Source organism: Convolutriloba macropyga, chromosome 1, assembly GCF_964194025.1.
Source record: "Convolutriloba macropyga chromosome 1, txConMacr16.3, whole genome shotgun sequence".
Lineage (NCBI taxonomy): Eukaryota > Metazoa > Xenacoelomorpha > Acoela > Convolutidae > Convolutriloba > Convolutriloba macropyga.
Window position 1 is genome coordinate 30,543,592 of NC_134468.1, and position 21,309 is coordinate 30,564,900.

General features: G+C 36.7%; 1 protein-coding gene across 2 annotated transcripts in view; it reads right to left on the bottom strand.

Annotated features, from left to right (window-relative positions):
• Positions 1-7,457: 7,457 nt before the first annotated feature.
• Positions 7,458-21,309, bottom strand: part of LOC142337840 (coatomer subunit alpha-like) — a 121,689-nt gene continuing 107,837 nt past the window's right edge. For both annotated transcript variants that reach the window (XM_075387399.1, XM_075387391.1), the window contains 2 exons: positions 12,049-12,161; positions 7,458-8,454 (listed from right to left, as the gene is read on the bottom strand). In XM_075387399.1, the coding sequence (XP_075243514.1) occupies positions 8,316-8,454; positions 12,049-12,161 (252 nt within the window). In that variant the 3' untranslated portion in view covers positions 7,458-8,315. The remainder of the gene's footprint in view (positions 8,455-12,048; positions 12,162-21,309) is intronic.

Below are 21,309 nucleotides of genomic sequence, written 5' to 3' on the forward strand. Positions count from 1 at the left end.
GATCCCGACCTTGGATGACGACGTCAGGTCGATGTGAGTATACGAAGCAAAAAATCAGGTAACATAAGATTGAAAAATACACTAACCAATAAAACTTTGAAAAACTGTCGAACTCATAATTTAGTATTATTTTAATATTAGATATGATAACCAGTACATATATTGTTATTTATTTCACCGGGGACCAACTATTACTTTGTATATATTGTTATTACTATTATCCACAAAAAAATTGTCCAATAGGTACAATTTTTCTTTTCTACAAAACGGGGTATGTGATAACTGAGTATTTACATCCAATTTATTTATTTGTTGCTTTAAATTTCATATGATGTTTTTACTTAGTTCATTTCATTTGCCTTTCATTTATTATTTCATTCCTGTTCATACTTCATGTCATGAGTTGCTTTTATTTCATTTACCTTTTGTTTCCCGCTTCGTGATCAGACATGTCTGATCATACGTTCACGCTTTGTTGATAAGCACTTAAGTTATAATTTCAGTTCATACAATTCAAATTCAGTTGCTCGTCTCTCTTCGCGAATTCGCGCCGCAAGTTACGTATAAGGACTAAGTTCCGATTTCGCTCCACGGATCACAATTCTCGTAGTATTAGGCTAAAGCGCATCGTATGAGCCTACCGAAATATAATAGCGTACGACATGGCGCAGCCAGCAAACAAGCGTACACCGCATTTAGATGCATTTAGGAATAGTTGCAATTTAGGACAAACCGACACCCGACCCTCTTTGTTGGGAAAAGTGAAGAATACAATATGAGCTGGCCCTCCTTGTAAAAGAGAATATCATCCTTGACACCACTCTCGCACCGAAACCTGAGATGGTGGATCTCCCTTTGGAACCCATCCATGGGGAGACAATAGTAGGTTCTTCGGCACAATCCGAGAGAAAGGAATGCGAGTAACGCACAACAGAAAAGGAATTGGCAGTACAAATATCAACGATTGATTGAAATTGGCATCATGTGCAGGGATAAGTTTGGTCGCTCGCGGACCGGAAAACGGTGTCTCTACTCTACTTGAGCATCGGGGTGGAAGGAAGAAGAATCCTGAATTGCAAACATCCACATATATTGATCGATTCGTTGTCCACAAGCGAATTCTGAAAGATTGTAGGGGCTGCTTTCATACGATCCCGGAACATCAACTTCGATCGTCATGTATTCTTGATAGTGGAACAACTTCGAGGCGAAACTGTCAAGCACTTCTATGGTAAACTTAAGGAATTAGCGGAAAATTGCGATTTTGAAATTAAGGAGGAAACCTTAATACGTGATGTGTTCTTCACTAATCTGATTGATTCCGAGATCCAAAAAGAACTCTTTAAACAAACAGTATAACCGAGACAGGCCTTGGAATTGGAAACAATTAAGGAACTCGGGATGCCAAATCAACGTCAAAGACAACAACACAATAAGACCCTCATCCCGGCCAGCGTGGTGAATGCAATTCAATTTGCAGCTAGTTCGCGATCATCGAATTGGTCACTCTCAAACACTTTTCATAAACACTATATTGTTCGAATTGCGGCGGAAACTGGCTCCCAAATCATCGCGATAAGTGCATCGCCAAGTGCAAAATGTGTAATAATTGTGGGTTGATGAGTCACTTTGCTAAAGTTTGCCGGAAACAAAAGAATTCGAAGCCCCAAAACCCCAAGAAACGAACTGTAAATACGGTGGACGAAGAACCGCACCCCGAAGATTCGATGAGCTTCCTTCAATCTTCGAAACTCTACGAATCCGGCTACAGCAGCGGGCAGGACAATATGTTTGCTCTCATCCAAAACGATAGTGCGAAAATAGAACCTCTGAACATGCCGATCAAAATCGGCAATATCTCGACTGCTCTGCTTGTGGACACCGGGAGCGCATGTAGCTTTCTCAATCGGTCGCTCACGTCGCAAGTAGTGAGAAGCAGCCCACACGCATTCTGGATTGACGCAAATCCGCAACTCAGGATCTTCTCGAGTGAACCCATTCACATTGAAGGTAAAGTACAGGCTCCAGTTTCTAGGATGGACTTCAAACTCGGTCACATTAACGGTCGTCGCCGATGGCTTGAAACCACTAATCGGTATAGACTTGTTCGACCAATTAGGACTAGCTGTAACGCAATCATCCTTGTTCTCAGGTAATCAAGTCAATGCCATTTCACCATCTTCAGTATTCAAAGAACACATTGCATTGCCATTCGCTAACCTAATCTCTTGTATCGGAAGATCAAAAAATCACGTGGCTAAATCAAAATTTCACAAGAACTTTCAGCCTAGGCTCCAAAGGGGTAGACGTATACCAATTAATCTTGAGGATGAAGATAACAATGAACTCAAAAAATTGTTAGCTGAAAAACACATAATAAAACTCACTGTTGTCCTGTAAATATTTTATTTCCCCTATTGTAGTCACCGTTAAAGACCAGACAGATAAACTTGCAGTGGACTCAAAAATACTAGACAAAGCCAGCCACAAAAATAAATACCAAGTGCCTAACATTGATACGCTTAGCGAATCTATACCCCAACAGATTAGTGCTCCCGCAACGCAAAATACTGCTTATTTCTCTTCACTAGACCTAAAGTATGCGTACAGTCAATTGAACTTAGATCCTGATACAGCAAACCACTGCAACTTTAATAAGATTAGCGGCGACATGTCAGGCACTTATAGCTTTTAAACTCGGTTTTACGGTTTAGCGGATATGCATGCTGAATTTCAAAAAGCCATGGATTACACCCTCATTGTTCTGAAGAACACCTATCGATTCCTCGACGATATTTTAATTATAAGTAAAAGATTGGAGAAAGAACACAAACAGTTTGTTCTAAATTGTCTTCAGCTGCTGGATGAAGAAAATCTTAGAATTAATCTTCCAAACTGTCATTTTTCTAAACTAGAAACTCATTGGCTTGGATATCATATTCCAAAATCGGGTTTTTCGCCCCTCGAGAGCAAAACCTCAGCTATCTTAGCTCTTGAAGCACCAAAGACACTAAAGAAACTTCGCTTTAATCTGGGATCTGTACACTACATTAGTAAATTTACTAACCTTGCACAAGTTAGTCACTCACTACGACCGCTATTGAAAAAGTCATCTAAATTTATCAGGACTGATGTACATGAAATTTGTTTTTCTGAAATCAAAAATCGTATTGCCAAAGCTACTGGAAAAAAATCATTACAACCCGCAGCTCGAAACACGCGTAAAATGTGACGCTTCTCGCTCCGATCTTGGGGCGGCATTTGAACAGTTAACAGTTGGTGGATGGAGACCAATTGCGTTTACAACTCGATTTCTAAATTCTTGAGAAGGGCGATGATATAGTGTTAATGAACTAGAACTTTTCGGAGTAGTTTGATCTATCGAATATATTAAAAATTACCTGTACGGCAAACATTTTACGGTAATCACAGATCACAGCCCTCCTCTCTATACTGAAAGAAAATCGTTCCAATAAGTCATATACTAGTAGCCTAACTCGTTGGATCAATAGATTTTCATTTTGATATTGAACCTTTTCATTTTGATGTCGAACATATGCCAGGGGCCGAATATGGGATTGGTGGACTACATTTCAAGACACCCAATAAAAAAGCTAAAAAAGTTTCCGCAAATGATGAAGAATTTATCGTTGCCAAATTAAAGCTTTATCCGCATCCGTCAATTCAATAAAATTACAATCCAGTCAATCTGCAACCCATTTACACAGTTTAATAAAAAGCGCACGATCTCTCGCCTCAAATCACACCTAAAAGTGAACATATAACAAAAGCAAATAATTTCATTAGCACACTTGCCATCCGTGTACATAAGCTTGATTATTTTTTATCCCCCGCGCCGCGAAATCAATTTACAAATACTAGCTGTAATTCAAACAATTTAAAAAATGCATACCCAGCGTCGCAAATACCATTTAAAACTCCACTCGCTAAGGGAAATTCAATTCCATTTAAAAAATCTTTCCAAAATCGGAATGAAAAGTAATTCGCGAGGCGTGACACTCAATTCGCCAAGCCTAAATTACGGCCAATTAAGAGACATTCCGCAAACATTTCTGCCAGTCACTGCCCAAAAATAAAATCAGTGCTTTGTGCCCCAAATCAATCTAGAATTAAGTCGAATAAACCTCATTCATAATTTTCGTCATATTTCAGAAAATATTGTGATATTAACCACATCACCTCAAATCAAATGCCTTCTAAAAATCGCATAACAAAGAGTTCGATTCAAAGAATCATTCCGCCCCGCGAATCCACCCTCGATTCCCCCAAGCTCCTCTCGCACTGGAAATCAACCTATAAATTTCCCAATTGCTACTCGCACCGGGATCCCCCTCCCATACCAACAACTCCAATTTCCCCAGCGTTGTCATCAAATGTCAGCACTCCCGTAACTCCCAGCCCCCAAATCACCACATTTGACAATATTGTAAATAAGATCGTAAGTAAATCATTAAATGCAGCGCTCACCAGCAAAGACGCAGTCCTTAAAGAGGTCCGTGATTGTATTTTAACCAACAACGAAACCCGTCTTAAAGAACTTAACCCTTACAAACATTCCTATTGGAGAGATCTCCATGTTCGTTCCGGCTGCGTCGTGTAGATGAGAAAATAGCCATACCCAACGTCCTCCGCGAAACACTAATAGAAGACATACATGCAAGCCATCCAGGTACCTGGGGAAAGATATGCATGACCACGCACTGCTGGGGGCCATACAAGAATCGAGAATTAATCGTTAAAGCAATTGAGTGAAAACCATGCACAGCAATTGGAAAGAATCTTAAGTCTGTTATCCCTGCTAAGCAATTTCGACCCCATGCACCTTCCGTTGAACCGAATCAGGAAATTCGGATTGATTTTGGAGGACTAATTTTTGACGAAAAAAGAGAATGAAGTATATTTTTTAGACGCAATAGATCGCTTTTCAAAATATCCCACAGCATTTATTTATGAAAAAGCTAAGGGACCAAATGTTTAAAAATTTTTGGACCTATATATTGAAAACCACTGAATCCCTCGATCTATTCGTCTGGATCAAGCAAAATGTTTGGTTGGAAATCAAGTAAAGACCTTCTGCAATAAGGATTGAAATTATTGAAGCTCCTGTTAACGATCATAGTGCTATTGGTTTTGCGGAAAGACTAATTCAAACGATTAAGAATAGACTGTCATGAATCAAAGAAGAAAAATTGGTTAAAAACGCATTTCATCTAAATCATACAATAAAGATCATTATTAACCAATTGCAAATATGTAAAGGAAACATTAAAGATTTCGCCCTTTAAGCTCATTTTGGCCGGAGACCTAATACCCCGCTGAGCGTAATCTCCACTAAACCTAAATTATCTTACCTCTCATACGAGAATATCATAAATCACTATTTAGATGACACAGTTACTTCTGAGAACATCTAGCCAGCCGATAAATGGCTCGATGGCTACAGGAGTGTCATCGAGGTTGAGATAGGAATGACTCGGGCAACGCGGGATGCAAGCGAAAGGGAGAGAGTACGGATGGGGAGTCCATATTTCTCCGTTCTGGTGTCTGCAGGCCAATTCCTCTCATAGAGAGAGCAGTGCAGCTCAAATTGGCCCGAAAGATCCACGGTAAACGACGATCTAAAAAGAATCTGGAGGGCTTGTATGAAGTCCTAGCTCCCGGCTCAAACATCATAAAAGTAAGCCCCCCAACTTCGACAACAAAGGAACCAGGTAAGCCCATAGTGACAGTGCGCAATAGTGATATTGCCAAATTCGGCACTCTAAAGGAGAGGCAAGCATCATTAAAGGTCTACGCAGACCGACGTGGGCCACGTACTTGTGAAAATCTGGTTGACGAACAAATCCAGAGCCACGTGAACCAGTTCACCCGCAAGCTAAAAGGTGACAAGATGAAACACCGCAGGCGACAACCGGTAGCGGAGATTCATCTTCTCGATCTAACATATCACGCATGATAAAAGGGCGCATACCGAAAATTCCAAATTCCCTGCGATTCGAAATCAACGAAACGAGGAACAGGCAGTCACGCACAGAGAATTGGTATAACCCCAACATTCAGCCTCGTCGTCAGCCCTACAAGTCGCTCCCGCAGCCCCGGCAAGGCAAAGCAAACGTGCCTCTGACAGGAACCGCCGTAGTCTTTCGTATTACGGCTTTGATAACTCCTCTTCCGATTCGACTATCGCAGCACCGTCGAAACGACCACGCCAAGCGGGAGACATTGAGAACTTTCAACCCCCACCTGTTTGGGTTGTTGAGACAGTCCAGACAATCGCAATTCAACAACCCGAGGAGGCAAACATCTCCCCTGTCATTGGAGAAGTATCAGCTCCCGACCCGCGTGTTCGACTTCTAATTGACTAGCAGATCCCGACCTTGGATGACGACGTCAGGTCGATGTGAGTATACGAAGCAAAAAATCAGGTAACATACGATTGAAATATACACTAACCAATAAAACTTTGAAAAACTGTCGAACTCATAATTTAGTATTATTTTAATATTAGATATGATAACCAGTACATATATTGTTATTTATTTCACCGGGGACCAACTATTACTTTGTATATATTGTTATTACTATTATCCACAAAAAAATTGTCCAATAGGTACAATTTTTCTTTTCTACAAAACGGGGTATGTGATAACTGAGTATTTACATCCAATTTATTTATTTGTTGCTTTAAATTTCATATGATGTTTTTACTTAGTTCATTTCATTTGCCTTTCATTTATTATTTCATTCCTGTTCATACTTCATGTCATGAGTTGCTTTTATTTCATTTACCTTTTGTTTCCCGCTTCGTGATCAGACATGTCTGATCATACGTTCACGCTTTGTTGATAAGCACTTAAGTTATAATTTCAGTTCATACAATTCAAATTCAGTTGCTCGTCTCTCTTCGCGAATTCGCGCCGCAAGTTACGTATAAGGACTAAGTTCCGATTTCGCTCCACGGATCACAATTCTCGTAGTATTAGGCTAACGGGCATCGCAAGAGCCCACTGCTTAGCATTAAGAAGTGAAAAACCAAGCAACAAAAATTTCAAGGGACACGTAGCGTAAAAAGGCAAACATGTTTACAATAATTGCTTTAAAATTCTTTCGAGAGCAATTAATTAAATTCTTAGAGTTTATTAACTCTTCAAAATTGACTTTCGCTCTATGATCGTTTTTTGTATTTTAAAATTTGCAACCGCAATAATTTAGCATTCACGTATGGATAGAGCGGCTTAATCGTACACTTCAGTAATTATAGGGTTTCTTTTCTAAACGACTGGTTCTTTTTGATTGTTTCTTTACAGCAACATCCAAGAGATTTCAATGTATAGCAAAAACACTAGGATGCAGAAAATATTGATTTTTGGGCTTTCTCCATGTGCTGGGCGTATTCAGGAACTAGACACCTAGAACTCGTCACGGTGCAAAAGAAGAAATTTTCAAAATTAAACTTCATATATAATCACATTTTTTTACAAGAAACCAAGTGGGTATATTTTAACAGTATTTTAGGTTCCACTCAACAATTTAAAAGTGTACCCCTTTCATTCATCAGACCAGTTCTCAGTGATTCATTAAAATCCTTGACTTGCAATTCTACTGACAAGTTTATAAAAACAAAGTAATTTAAATTTACCTGATTGATTCTCTAATCTATTATGCCTGTTAATATCTGCCGTAAATTTTACACCTATTAGGCAATTAAAAAGGAAAATCTGCAATCCAAACCGTGACACCGTAAACGTGCACTCGAAAGGCAGTTTTGCGGTCTTCAGAAAGAAAGGAAAGTGACATCAAAAGCGACCACGCAATTCAAATGATTCATCCATTATAGCACAGGTGCAAGAATGGGTAAATGATATAATAAATACAATACATTTACTGAGTCGATGTACACCAATTTACTAGAATTATAATATACAAGTATTCTTGATATCAGGGGCAATCTAACATATTCGGAACTCGGTTTTTATTAAGTGATTCCCGCCAAATTTTGTCACCAATGACATTGCCATTTTTCGACACCAAAATCTTGCTGCTTTAAAAACTTGCCAATGAAAAAGCGGAATTCTCTTATTGAAAAGAAAACAGCTCTGAATTCCAAAACCAATTACAATCCTATCAACCAAAATATTCAACACATACCACGTACTTTAATCAGCTTTCAACGATTGTTTTTTTTGCTCCAACGATCCTACAATTCGTTCAAAATATTCGCTCATATTACTGTTACCAGTTCTTTCAAATTACATTTCGTCGTTTATCGTCTGAACATGAATTGTGGAGATAATTTATCGAGAGCTGTTGGTTATTTTGAGTCCAGTTGCATCGACGTCAATCAGTGAGCATCGGTCTAACTTGCACAGCTGGCCCTTGAATTCTGGGAGGTAACTGGCCCCAGAGAACGCACTCTTGCATACCGGTTTACCCCTGAAATAAACAGTTCCTCTACTTTTTACAAAGATATTGGTCGAATTTTTTGTTTAACATTATTCCATGTGACTTATGATCCGGACAAGGAATGCCATATTGATATTCGTGGCAATTCAGCGAAGCTATCTATTAACATTGCCAAATTTAGCTGACTTGATGAAGCGATATCGTTGTCAGCAAAAGTGTTGTAACATTTTAATAACCCCAACAGAAAAACATACCCGGCAGATTGCCGGAAAATAGCCGCCGTTGATTCCCATAACCAAGATTGGGATTGAAAAAAGAGAATAGAGAAAAAACGATTTTTGTTTAAACAATTTTAAAGTGCGACCTATTTTGATGTCATTTTGGAGCTGAACATACTCCTGTTTCGTAGTGAGACCACACAGGGGCTAGTATTAATACCAATAAGCATTAGACCTCAATTTCGCTGTTAAAAAATCAACAAAAAAGATAGGCTCAATCACTAATTTTGAAAGTTGATCAAGCAAGAAGTCATTATTTCATACTTTTTCAAGCGTCCCACTTTTTTTCAAGACTTCGCGTTTCATATCACACTAGACTTTCAACTTAAACAGTTTTTCGCTCGCTTTTCACACTTGTCTCGAAGAGTTCAACCTTACAAAATGGTATAAAATGAGCAATCAACTGAGCAAACTTCTTGGAAAAAATTCTTGGAAGCCTTAAGGCATGTTTATTGGAAAATTTTATTGGAAGCCCAATTTTTTCTCATGAGACAAAGCACACACTTTCCGAAGATAATTGAAGGGGATAGTTGAAAAGGGGAAACAGTCACAAATTATAACAACTTCGGCAAAGAGGACTTTTTTAAGGTCTATAATTGAGTCAGTATAAAGAAATATTTTTATAAATTGCTCATTTTTCTAAAAACCATAAAGAGTGACAATGAGAGTGACACAAAAGAGCCGGCTGACGACTTCTGCAATCCATTCGCTCCTACAATAATATGAAGGAGTTCAGAAAAAATATTATTTGGTTTGAACGATTATTCAACTGTTGGATTGATTCGCTGCACGAGAATTGCAATGTTACTGTAAATTTAATTGAATTCTCTCTGAGTTTTGAATAGCCAAATAGAGGTCTAAATAAGTTAGAGAATAGTTCTGGGAAGCTTTCGGCAATTCGGCTTTGAGCTCTAATTGCCTTAGGCTTCCAAGAACTATACTCTAACATATACTTAGAGATGGTAACTAAGAACAAAGTTCGAGTAAGGGGCATCTAAAATCGGGCTTTGGGTTCATCCCACTCCTATTTCTGATTTCGATTTTTTATATTGACTGTTCATTTTGTATTGCGTTGCTGAGCAACTGCTGTCTAAAAACACTAAGCAGAATGAGAGAAGAGTGAAACTAGCCTAGAGAAGTCAAAAAGATTTCACGCAAAATGTTGAACAAGCTGTGAACTAAGGTAAAGCGAAGAATTTTAATTCGACGAAGTAACAAAAACATAGCAGGACAAGTCCTGACGTACAATTCAAAGAATTTTCATTGACTAAACTAGACCTAGAACGGACTATGAGTGAATTGGGAAAACCATTCCCAAAAAATCAGATCAAAAAAATTAATACATACCCGGCAGATTGCCGGAAAATAGCCGCCGTTGATTCCAATAAGCATCATTGGGATTGAACGAATAGAATATATTGAAAAAAAAAGATTTTTGTACAAAAATATTTTTAAGTCCGATTTATTTTGATGGCATTTCGTAGTTGAACATACTTCTGTTTCTTAGAGAGAGGCTACAGGGGCTACAATCAACACCAATAAGCATTAGAGGTGGTAACTAAGACTTATAGGAACGACGTTCAAACATCGGGCATCTAAAATTGGGCTTTATGGGTTTATCCCGTTTCTATTTCTGACTTCAATTTTTTATAGCGACTCTGTTCATTTTCAATTGCTTTGCTGAGCAACTGATGTTCAAATTCACTTTAAGCAGAATGAAAGAAGAGAGAAACTAGCCTAGAGAAGTCAAAAAGATTTCACGCAAAATGTCGAAAAAGCGGCAAAATGGTAAAGCGAAAAAAAGTTTGACGAAGTAAAAAAAAATACGAGCGCAATAATAGCCGGCTGAGAAGATGAGGGCGGCTATTAAAAAGAAACTGAAAATCATTGTCAAAATGCCACATGTGATCAAAAAAACACTAGCCAGAAAGCGAATTTTTGTTCAAACACTGTTTTCTCACTCTACTTTAAAATTAGAATGAAAAAATTTCACGCCGCAAAATCACACCTTTTTCGCTCCCCTTCCTGTTTCGACGTGACCAAAATCACTACTCCAATTTGACTCCAAAAATCATGAAAATGTGTGAACAGATCTTTAAAAAAAGACAGCGCCTCAAAACAATTAGAATTCTTTGAATTGTAAAAAAATTAGGAGCGATATAATAGCCTGCTTAGAAGCTGAGGCTGCTATTAATTACGAACTATTACGAATCATGAACTATTATTGCTATACGGGAAATCAGAATGCGCCCTTTTATTAAACTTTCGCAAGACGCAAGCATGGCACATCACGATAAAAAGGAACAGAAAAACGACCGATTTTAATATCAGAGCCATCAAAAAGCATTGTTTTTAAGACTAAGTTTGCTAATCATTACGACGCTTAGGACATATAAGGGTGGGCAGAAAAATAGAACGTAACCGACTAACTTTAGGCAAATTGCTCTTAACTACCCCCGAGCGGTTGCCTGCGAACAGATCAACGTGTTATGTCTTAACATCTAAAAAAAATTTTGTCATCAATTTTCTATCAGAAGTCAACAAAGGTTTTAAAAAGATTCAACACATTAATAGGCTGAATTGAGCATCTCAATTGCAGGTGAATAAGCTAAGCTCAATACGGTTACCAATAAGCATTCACCTTATTATAATTTGATAGCCTAATTCAGTAAGCCTAATGACTGGGCTTTATCCTGTAAACATTAGTATTCCAATGTTATTATCGCCTACTACAGTTTTGTACAAGGAAAAAAATAAAATCATTTTCGGCGCACTTTCCCGTTGATTCTTGCCACCCACCATTTCAGTTCAGCGAAATAAGCGAGATTTTGAATGAAAGTGCAATTTATATCACGCCAAAAATGAGTAGTAAATGCACTCAGGAAGTGAAATTCGTCAGCGAGCGTAAGAACAGTCTAAAATATGGCAAAGCAAAAATTTTATATAGAAAGATGAATACAACAATAATTGTTTCAAACTTCGTTCGAGAAGAGACCTAAGATCAAAATGTGTGAACAGATCACTAAAAAAAGGCTAAGACCTAAATTTATGTGCTTCCAACAGCCGTCATTATCTAAATAATAGCCGTTTGATTAGATGACGGTTGTAACTTGATACGCTCGTGCTTTACAAGGTTTTTCCAATTTCCGAGGTTGACAAGTCAAAACGGTTAAACGAAAAAATGATCAACGAAAAATTGCAAAGAAGATCGATAAATGTTACAAACTTCGTTAGAGAGCATTTAATCAGCCAATTCAATTAACCAATTTGATTACTATTATCAAATTACCGTTCAATGCAGAATACTGAAAGTTTCATCGGGTGACTTTTCTGATATCATACTTACTTGTAGATGGGTTTGAATGTAGCTGGACATATGTCGAATGGATTGAACTGGTCATAGTCCAGTTTATGTGCATCGCTCATGTCCTGTTCACAAGCTAGCAGAATCTTCCGCGTCTATAACACCAACAACTATTTAACCAAATTTATAATGTATATCGATCAACGCAAGAAGAAGTTTACTTCTCCATTTTAATGTGGAAATTTTAAAAAAAAACATACGCGGCAGCTTGCCGGAAAATAGCGGCCACTGATTATCATAATCCCCATTGAGATAGCTGGAACAGAAACGAAAATATCAAGTGTTGTAAAAAACATTTTTAAAGTGTGAACTATTTAAATTGGATTTCGTTGTTGGACATACTCCTGTTTCTTAATGAGAGGATACAGGGGCTAGTATCAATACCAATAAGCTTACGATAGGGTACCTCAGACTTATAAGAACAAAGTTCACGTAAGGAGCATCAAAAATTGGGCTTCATGGGTTTATCGCGTCTCTATTTTTGATTTCGGTTTTCTATAGTCGAGCGATTCTAGATTACTTTGCTGAGTAATTACTGATTAAAAACACTGTGAGCAAAATGAGACGAGCGAAACTGAGATTTCACTTGAAATGTTGAACAAGCAGCGAATTAAGGTAAAGCGAACAAATTGATCGGCGAAGTTAAAACGTAATAGAATAAGTCCTGATCTCCAATCCAACAATGATCTGACAATAGACATTCTTCCAGTAACATTAAACTATGACATTTAACAAAGCAGATTATCCTTTATGCGCAAAAATTTTAACAAATGAAAAATTTTTACCCGAAAGCTTAAGTTTTGAAAACTATCAAAGATCCACTATAAAAACTAGAAAAACTATCAAAGATCAAACTATCGACACTATCTATAATAAACATTTTATATAAACATTTAAACTACCCGTCCTTGGCATGAGCAAACAATACAACAGACTTTTGGAAATCAATACAAGACACCGAAAAGGGGGCAAAAACAGAAATTAGGCAAAATATGGTATCTTTCAAAAATTAGTGGCGGCAAGTGGCGAAATATAGAATAAAAACACCAGACTACATATTAAAATCCTGAATCACAGCATAACATACAAATTTAAAACAGCCAATCATAAAACAAGTTAAATCATAAAACGGCCATTACCATTTCTCTTAGGTGAAATGGACAAAAACAACAAATGGGGTTATAGGATTCAAAAAATCAGAAAACAAATGGTATCTAAATTTTAAAAAAATCAATCGCTAAAAGCTGCAGCCAAAAAATGACAAAAAACACGCCTCACTAAAATGACAATGAGAACTTATTTTTGAGACTCACGATCAGGTCACAAAAAAGCAACAAAAACGGGCAGGACTGAAAAATTCAAATATGAAAAGAAATAGTTGAACAGTCCTAGAATAAAATACGAACTCCACTCTTTAGTAAGATTGATTCACGCCTCATTAGCAAACGACGACAATTGTCATTAATAAGAATAAGTCATTATGCAACGTAAATAAACAATTAAATGAGGCAACATTTCAAAACTCGCAATTTTTGAAAACAATTTGTGTCAGTCATAGACAGTATTAGATTGATCCGAAGCACTTATTTCCACTAATTTAAACCGCAATAGCAACCGATAAGACCTCTAAATAATGAGATTCAGTGATGAGACAGCAAAAAGAAGCAAATTACAAACTCGTTAATAAGTTTTAAAACAAATTTGAACCAAACTATTAAAACATACCCGGCAGATTGCCGGAAAATAGCCGCCGTTGATTCCAATAAGCATGATTGGGATTGAAATAACAGAAGATATTGAAAAAAAAAAGATTTTTGTACAAAAACATTTTTTTAAGTCCGATTTATTTTGATGGCATTTCGTAGTTGAACATACTTCTGTTTCTTAGAGAGAGGCTACAGGGGCTATTATCAATAACAATAAGCATTAGAGAGAGGTAACTAATACTTATAGGAACGACGTTCAAATAGCGGGCATCTAAAATTGGGCTCTATGGGTTTATCCCGTTTCTATTTCTGACTTCAATTTTTTATACTGACTCTGTTCATTTTGAATTGCTTTGCTGAGCAACTGATGTTCAAAATCACTTTTAGCAGAATGAGAGAAGAGAGAAACTAGCCTAGAGAAGTCAAAAAGATTTCACGCAAAATGCTGAAAAGGCGGCAAAATGAGGTAAAGCGAAACATTTTTTTATTCGACGAAGTAAAAAAAAAATAGGAGCGCTATAATAGCCGGCTGAGAAGATGAGGGCGGCTATTAAAAATTAACTTACGCCTTATTACCAAAACTACAGAACTGTCTTCAATGAGACTAAATGATACAAGCAAAAGAACTACAGTTGTTCCAAATTAAAAAATCATTGATATTTTTTGAAAACGTATAAAAAATTATTTGAAAACATTCAGAAAGCACTTAAAATATAGCCGGCAGATTGTTTTAAAATCAGCCGCCGTTGACGCGCTTGATGCACATCGGGATTGAAACAGAAAAAAGAAGAGATAAATTGAACAAATTTTTTTTCTATTTTTTTTTTCAGTGTCAAAAAGTGCTGTAATTCGGCGGGCAGTTTCGGTTGGATTCTAAAACTATACTTAATTCAGCTTCTAAACTGCGAGCTATTAAGCTTAATACAAATGTCAGCCAGCAAACACTCTAATGAACTTTGATAACCTAATTCTCAATGACAATGACCGGGCTCTATCAGTTTATCCCGTCTCTTTTGATTTTGCTTCTTTGACCTTGACTGTATTCACTATTTTGCGTAATTCATTGATTGAATGGATTTAAAAACCATTCAGTTGAAACAGTGACAAGGGGTAAGTCAGAAGTCAAACGTGAAAGTCGTGACTTATGTAAAAAAGAAAAACGTGCTCAAAAGGTAAAAAGTGAATTAAAAAAAAAACATTTCAGGACAAGTCCCGGCGTAAAATTCAGAGAATTTTTATTGACTACACAAAAACTAGACCAACAAGAGACTATGATTGAAACTGAAAAAACCATTTCCAAAAATCAGCCCAAAAAAATTTAAAAAGATACTAAAAATCATTGTCAAAATGCCGCATGTGATCAAAAAACCACTAGCGAGAAAGCGAATTTTTGTTAAACACCGTTTCTCACCTCACTCTACTTTAAAATTAGAGCGAAAAAAAAATTCACGCTGGAAAACCACTCGCTTTTTCGCTCCACTTCCTTTTTCGGCTTGACCGAAATCACTACTCAAATTTGACTCCAAAAATCATGAAAATGTGTGAACAGATCTTAAAAAAAAGACAGCGCCCCCATCACAATTCAAATTCTTTGAAATGTAAAAAGGAGAGCGCCCAAATAATAGCCGTTGAGAGGCTGACGGCAGCTATCACACATTCAAACTAGTACATTTTTACTAGGCTTCATAAGTGTGCCAATGAAACCCGTTATTTTTTATGTCAAGTAGCAGGACAACAACAAATTGCCAAATTGCCGCACCTGAAAAATCCTTTGCGTTCAAAAACTGAACATTTGTTCGAACGCCAACCCCTGACTCCACATTAAAGATAATTTGAACAGAACACTTCCGGGTCACTACAGAACTAACTCGACATAGATATCTACTTAGCCGCCAGCGAACTGCTCATTAAACAAACTAACATTCAGATTCATTAAACTAATCATTTTGAAACATTACAAGTTACAGTTGGCGCTACTTCTATCCAGCAGCAAGAACCATTAGACACTGGTACAAAGAGCAGTTGGCTCTCAAATTGACTATAATTTGATTCTCAATCAACTTTATTCATCTCTTGTTAAAGTTTTGCTAGATTGTAGAACTAGCAAAGTTCCTAAGTTAATAGGCCTTTCTTGAAAAAAGTTTGTAACATTACTATCATTTACTGAAGCTTTACAAACTTCAGTACGAGATTAAACATAGTTTATCATTAGGGATAATCTTAACTTCAATCAATTTTAAAGTTACAGTCCTTTAATATAAGCATTAAAACTTAATACTTTCAACGAGATTATCAGTCAGTTGTAATTAGTGAATAACCAGACCGGCGTAAAACTCGAGAACCACGCTGTGAAGATTAGGATTCGCTGAGTTTCTTCAGCAGCCGCAACGGTTACAATGAAATGAAAACCAAATGTGGCCACAGCTAGCAAAATTCGGAAAGTAGCCGCCGTTGACCCCACTGACAGATGTTGGAATTGAGAAATACAATAAAATTAATGGGAAAAATTGACAGCAACTCAATTTTTCGAAGACATAAAACTGTTCTAGTTTGGTCCGCAGTTTTATTAGACTCTGTAAATATGCTAAACTGAGCTTCTAAACAGGAGGACTATAAGCTTAATAAAATTAAGAACCAATCAGCAGTATACCCTAAGGAACTTTGATAAACTAGTGCACTATTTTTTAAAGAAGTGCTCAAGCTCCATTGGTTTCCTCGTTCCTATTAAATTGGCGTTTTAACTTTGAACGTATTCGCGTAAATGAGCTGAATGAATTCCAAATTCCATTCAGTTGAAACAGTGGATTAATTCAGAAGTGGAGCGTGACAGGGGTGAATTATGTAAAACGAAAAAAAGTAAGGTGAATTTTAAAAAGGAGAGCGCCCACATGCCTAAATAATAGCCGTTGCGAGGCTGACGGAGGCTATTAATATCAAACTCGTAACAAATCTCTGAAACATAAGACAAACGGGGTGAAATACACTCGAACGAACGGCGAGCGGTTGGCTTCGGTAGTAGCCAGCTGGGGGCTTGCAGATGCTAACATTGGGATGCGGATGCCACATGCCTATATAATAGCCGTTGCGAGGCTGACGGAGGCTATTAATATCAAACTTGTAACAAATCTCTGAAACATATGACTAAAACGGGGCGAATTACTCTCGAACGACCGGCGAGCGGTTGGCTTCGGTAGTAGTCAGCTGGGAGCTTGTGGATGCTAGCATTGGGGGTTCGCGGTGAGGGTTCGACACTGAAACTATATATATATTTCAGTGTCATAAGGTGTTCCACTTTGCAGTTTCAGTTAGATTCTAAAACTATACTTAATCAGCTTATAATGAACTGAAAGCTAATAAGCTTAATACCGATATCAGCTAGCAAACACTCTAATGACCTTTGATAACCTAATTCTCAATGACTTTCTCAGTGAATTCTCAGTGCTTTTGATTTTGCTGTTCTGACTTTGACCGTATTCACTATAGTGCGTAATTCAATAATTCAATGCACGAAACAATTTTTAAATCCATACAGTTTGAAGTAAGTCAAACGTGAAAATCGTGACTTATGTGAAACGAAAAACGTGATCGAAAGGTAAAGCGAAGTGAAAAAAACATAACAGAACAAGTTCTCACCTTCAATTCGAAGAATTGCGAACGGATTATCAGTGAATTGGGAAAACCATCTCTAGAAAAATCTGATAAAAAACAGAAAATCAATGTCAAAATGCCGCATGTGAACAAAAAGACACTATCGAGAAATGAAATTATGTTTCAAACAAAACACTAGGCCTATAATGAACTATGAATGGATTGGGAAAATCCTTTCAAAAATCCGATCAAAAAATCGAAAAAAAATCAAAGTGAAATTGCCGAATGTGAACAAAAAAACCACTAGCGAGAAAGCTAATTTTTGTTCAAACACCGTTTTCTCACTCTACTTTAAAATTAGAGCGAAAAAAAATGTCACGCTGCAAAACCACTCGCTTTTTCGCTCCACTTCCTTTTCGGTCTGACCAAAATCACTACTTCAATTTGACAAAAAACATGAAAATGTGTGAACAGATCTTAAAAAAACGAGCCCCAATACAATTCAAATTCTTTGAATAGTAAAACATAGCCGGAAGAGTTCCGGAAAGGACTCGAGTTGGAGATCCACTTAAACGCCATCCAACTACTCATCAGACAAAACGGCTCCATTAATTTATGATTATCTTGAAACAAAACCATAAATTAAAAAAGTAAAAACAACAAAATCAAATCTGTTAAAATCTGATATAAAATCTGATTAAATTTCGTCATAAGTTGAGATCCAAAAATAACGATCTCTACCAAAAAATATTTCATCAAAACAACTAGTACCTACTAAAACCACTTATGAGAATTTTCTTAAAACTACTTGAAGCCAAATCATGAACAAATAGCTTAGACTAAAAAACTGGAAAAAGTCAATAAAGTAATTTATATTACAAAAACATATAGCTCCAAACAAAATTCCTTTCAGCCAATAGTGTATCCAGATGCTCGCAACATAATAGGCAAGCCATAATAGGCTAAGAAACTTGTCGAAAAATAGAAAAACGAAAAAACACAAAAAAATTTTAAAAAATAGTTTCAATTTTGGCCATTATTCGTCATAAATCTCAACAAAAAATTTTTCATATCTACAAAACTCTAACCACTTGTTATCTAAAATTTGTTCAAAAAAAAGGGGTCTCTTCAATACCTATTTGAGGCAGTAAAACAAACATAACCGACTAACGTTTGAAAAGCATCCAAATTTAACAGTGAAAATGTTCAAAACTATTTTTTGTCTCTGGAGTTATGTCAAGTAACCCATCTGCAAAACGTAAAAAACTTTGTTGGCCAGTAATGACCTTTACACTCTGAAAAGGAAAAAGGTATTCAAAAATTTTAAAAACAATCGCAAATTTTAAAACCTTGCCAAAATTCAAGATATCAACATCTTCAAAATCATTTCATTGTCTCAAGAGACTATCCAGTATTCCTATTTCAAGCTGTAAATACTTTCACTGGCTCATAAATGTCCACAAACCTGGAACATAATAATTTTCCAAAAATTTGAAAAAAAATTTTTTATCAAAAAACTGCTAAAGCTGGAGTCATTAAAATAATGATAACCATTCCATAAACTCTAGAGACTATGAGACAGCTTATCATCAAACCATGGAGGAGATCCCTACGACAATAGTGCAAAAACAATAAAAAAAATCAAAAAGCTTCAAAAAACTTGAAATTGCAAATATTTTTAAAAATTGCTCATATTAAAACCTTGAAAAACATTCCATTACATCTAGAAGCTTTGCATAACCTAAAAACAAGCCCTGGAGGAGGTTATGTGGCTCTTGAGGCCGGAGAAGTCTAAAAAAAGACAAAAGTCAAAAAATTTGAAAAAATACAAGTTGCATAAAAAAAACTGCTAAAATTTGTGATAAAAAAGTTGAAAACTAATCCATGGCCTAAAAACAATTTCCAGTAACATTTTATCAAACCCTAGCGTAGATCTTGAAAAACATTCCATTACATTTAGAAACCATACAATAAACTACTGTCAAACCCTAGAGGAGGTTCCTCGGCTCTTGTGGCTGGAGAAACCTAAAAAAGGACAAAAAATTTCAAACTTGAAAAAACTTGAAGTTTTAAAAAATATAGCAAAAATTTGTGATATTAAAAAGTTGAAAGCTATTTCATGGCCAATAAAAAATTTTCAGTAAATTCTTATCAAACCCTTATAGAGGTTTTCTGGTCCCTGGGAATGACAATGAAAGTAAAAAAAACTGAAAAAATTGCAGGTTTTGACAAAAAATGCTACAATTCGTGATGCTAAAATGTTGAAACCATTTCGCTACCTATAGAAACTATGCAGTAACCTATTATCTAACACTACAGGAGGTTCCTTAACACCAATCATAGAAAAAACCCAAAAAAATTGTGAAAACTAGTATAAATTTGCGTGTTTTTGTTTGGAGTACCAAAACATATAGCTCTTAAAATGGTCATAAAAAAACTCACGTCTTGCAAAAGACCTTTATCAACTGTAACTAGCCTCAATTTCAGTCTGGTCCAACAAAAGATTGAGAAATTACGAAACTGCAAAATTTTGGGCTCAAAAACTCCTAAAAATGACCTTTAAGCCTTAAACTACGGCCTTCCCAGTAGCTTCACCACAGAAAGCACTTGAAGGACTACTAAAAACCACGTCAAAAACCGACGCGAATAATGAAAAACGAATGTCAAAGAAATTGAAAAAATTTGCACCTTTTGTCAAAAATTGCTAAAATTCGTAATGTTAAAAAGTTGAAACCATTCCGCTACAAATAGAAACTAAGCAGTAACCTATTATAAAACCCTACAGGAGGTTCCTTGAAACCCAGGGCTGAAAGAACAAAAAATGACAAATTTTCAAAAAGCTTGAAAAAAAATGAAAATTAGTAAAAAAAAATTGCGTTTTTTTAGCGATCGGTTGTTCGTCAGTACCCACTGAGGGGAGGGGGGTGGATGCACCTTGGGGCTGATGGGGAGGGGGGAGCAACAGTGGGTTGGGGGGGTAACAGCGTGGTGGGGGGGGGGGCAATAGTGTGGGGAGGGCGGTTCAACAGTGGGGGCGTCTTCAACCTCTAAGAACCGCCCCTCATACCATAAGTATAAGTCTCCAAAACAGTTTGAGCTGAATCAGAGCTGAAAGGCCCTAAGAGCACGTAATGCCCGCTGGGCGCTACCTGTTTATCCCGTTTTTGAGGACGAAAAATCAAAAGCGTCAGACAAAAAATCGGTCAAGCGAAAAATCGCATAAGACCGACAGGACTAATATAATTGCTACAAACTTCGTTTGAGAGCAATTAAGAATCATCAAAAAATCGCAAAAATTAGCCCAAAAATCAGCAAAATACATGAAAAAACCTCCGATTAGCATAAAATTCTTGTGAATTTCCAGAAACCTTCAAACCACTACCAAATCCAGCCTAAAATTGAAACGAAATCATAAGCAAACCTCTAACCAAAAAAATCTCTTAAAAAACTGCTTTTAAATGCCGCACGTGAACAAAAAGTTTTGCTCCCTTACAGAATTTTTTTCGCACATCAATTCCTCGCTCTCTAGAAAACAGCGATACGAACAAAAAACACCTCTTTTCGCTCCACTCTTCATTTTGTTCAGCAGCAAAATCACTCCAAACTTTTTCACGTGTTTCATTTCCTGCTTCAAAGCTCACTCCAATAAAATTGATTAAAAAAGGACTTCTCCAATACTCCTATTCAAGTCGTAAAAAAGGAGAACGCCTAAATAAACATAGCCGGCAGATTGCCGGAAAATAGCCGCGATAGACGCTTGTGGCGTTACATGAATTGAAACAACTATAGAAATAAAATAGACAGATCGACCACCAGTCCTTTAATAGACCACTAGAATTTTTGGGTTAGCTTCGGAATGTCATTTTTATGAGACACAAACTCTATAAAGAGAAAGCCCTAATAGGGCTTTTCAAAATTAGGATCTTTTCCGTTTGTGCCCCTTCAGCTT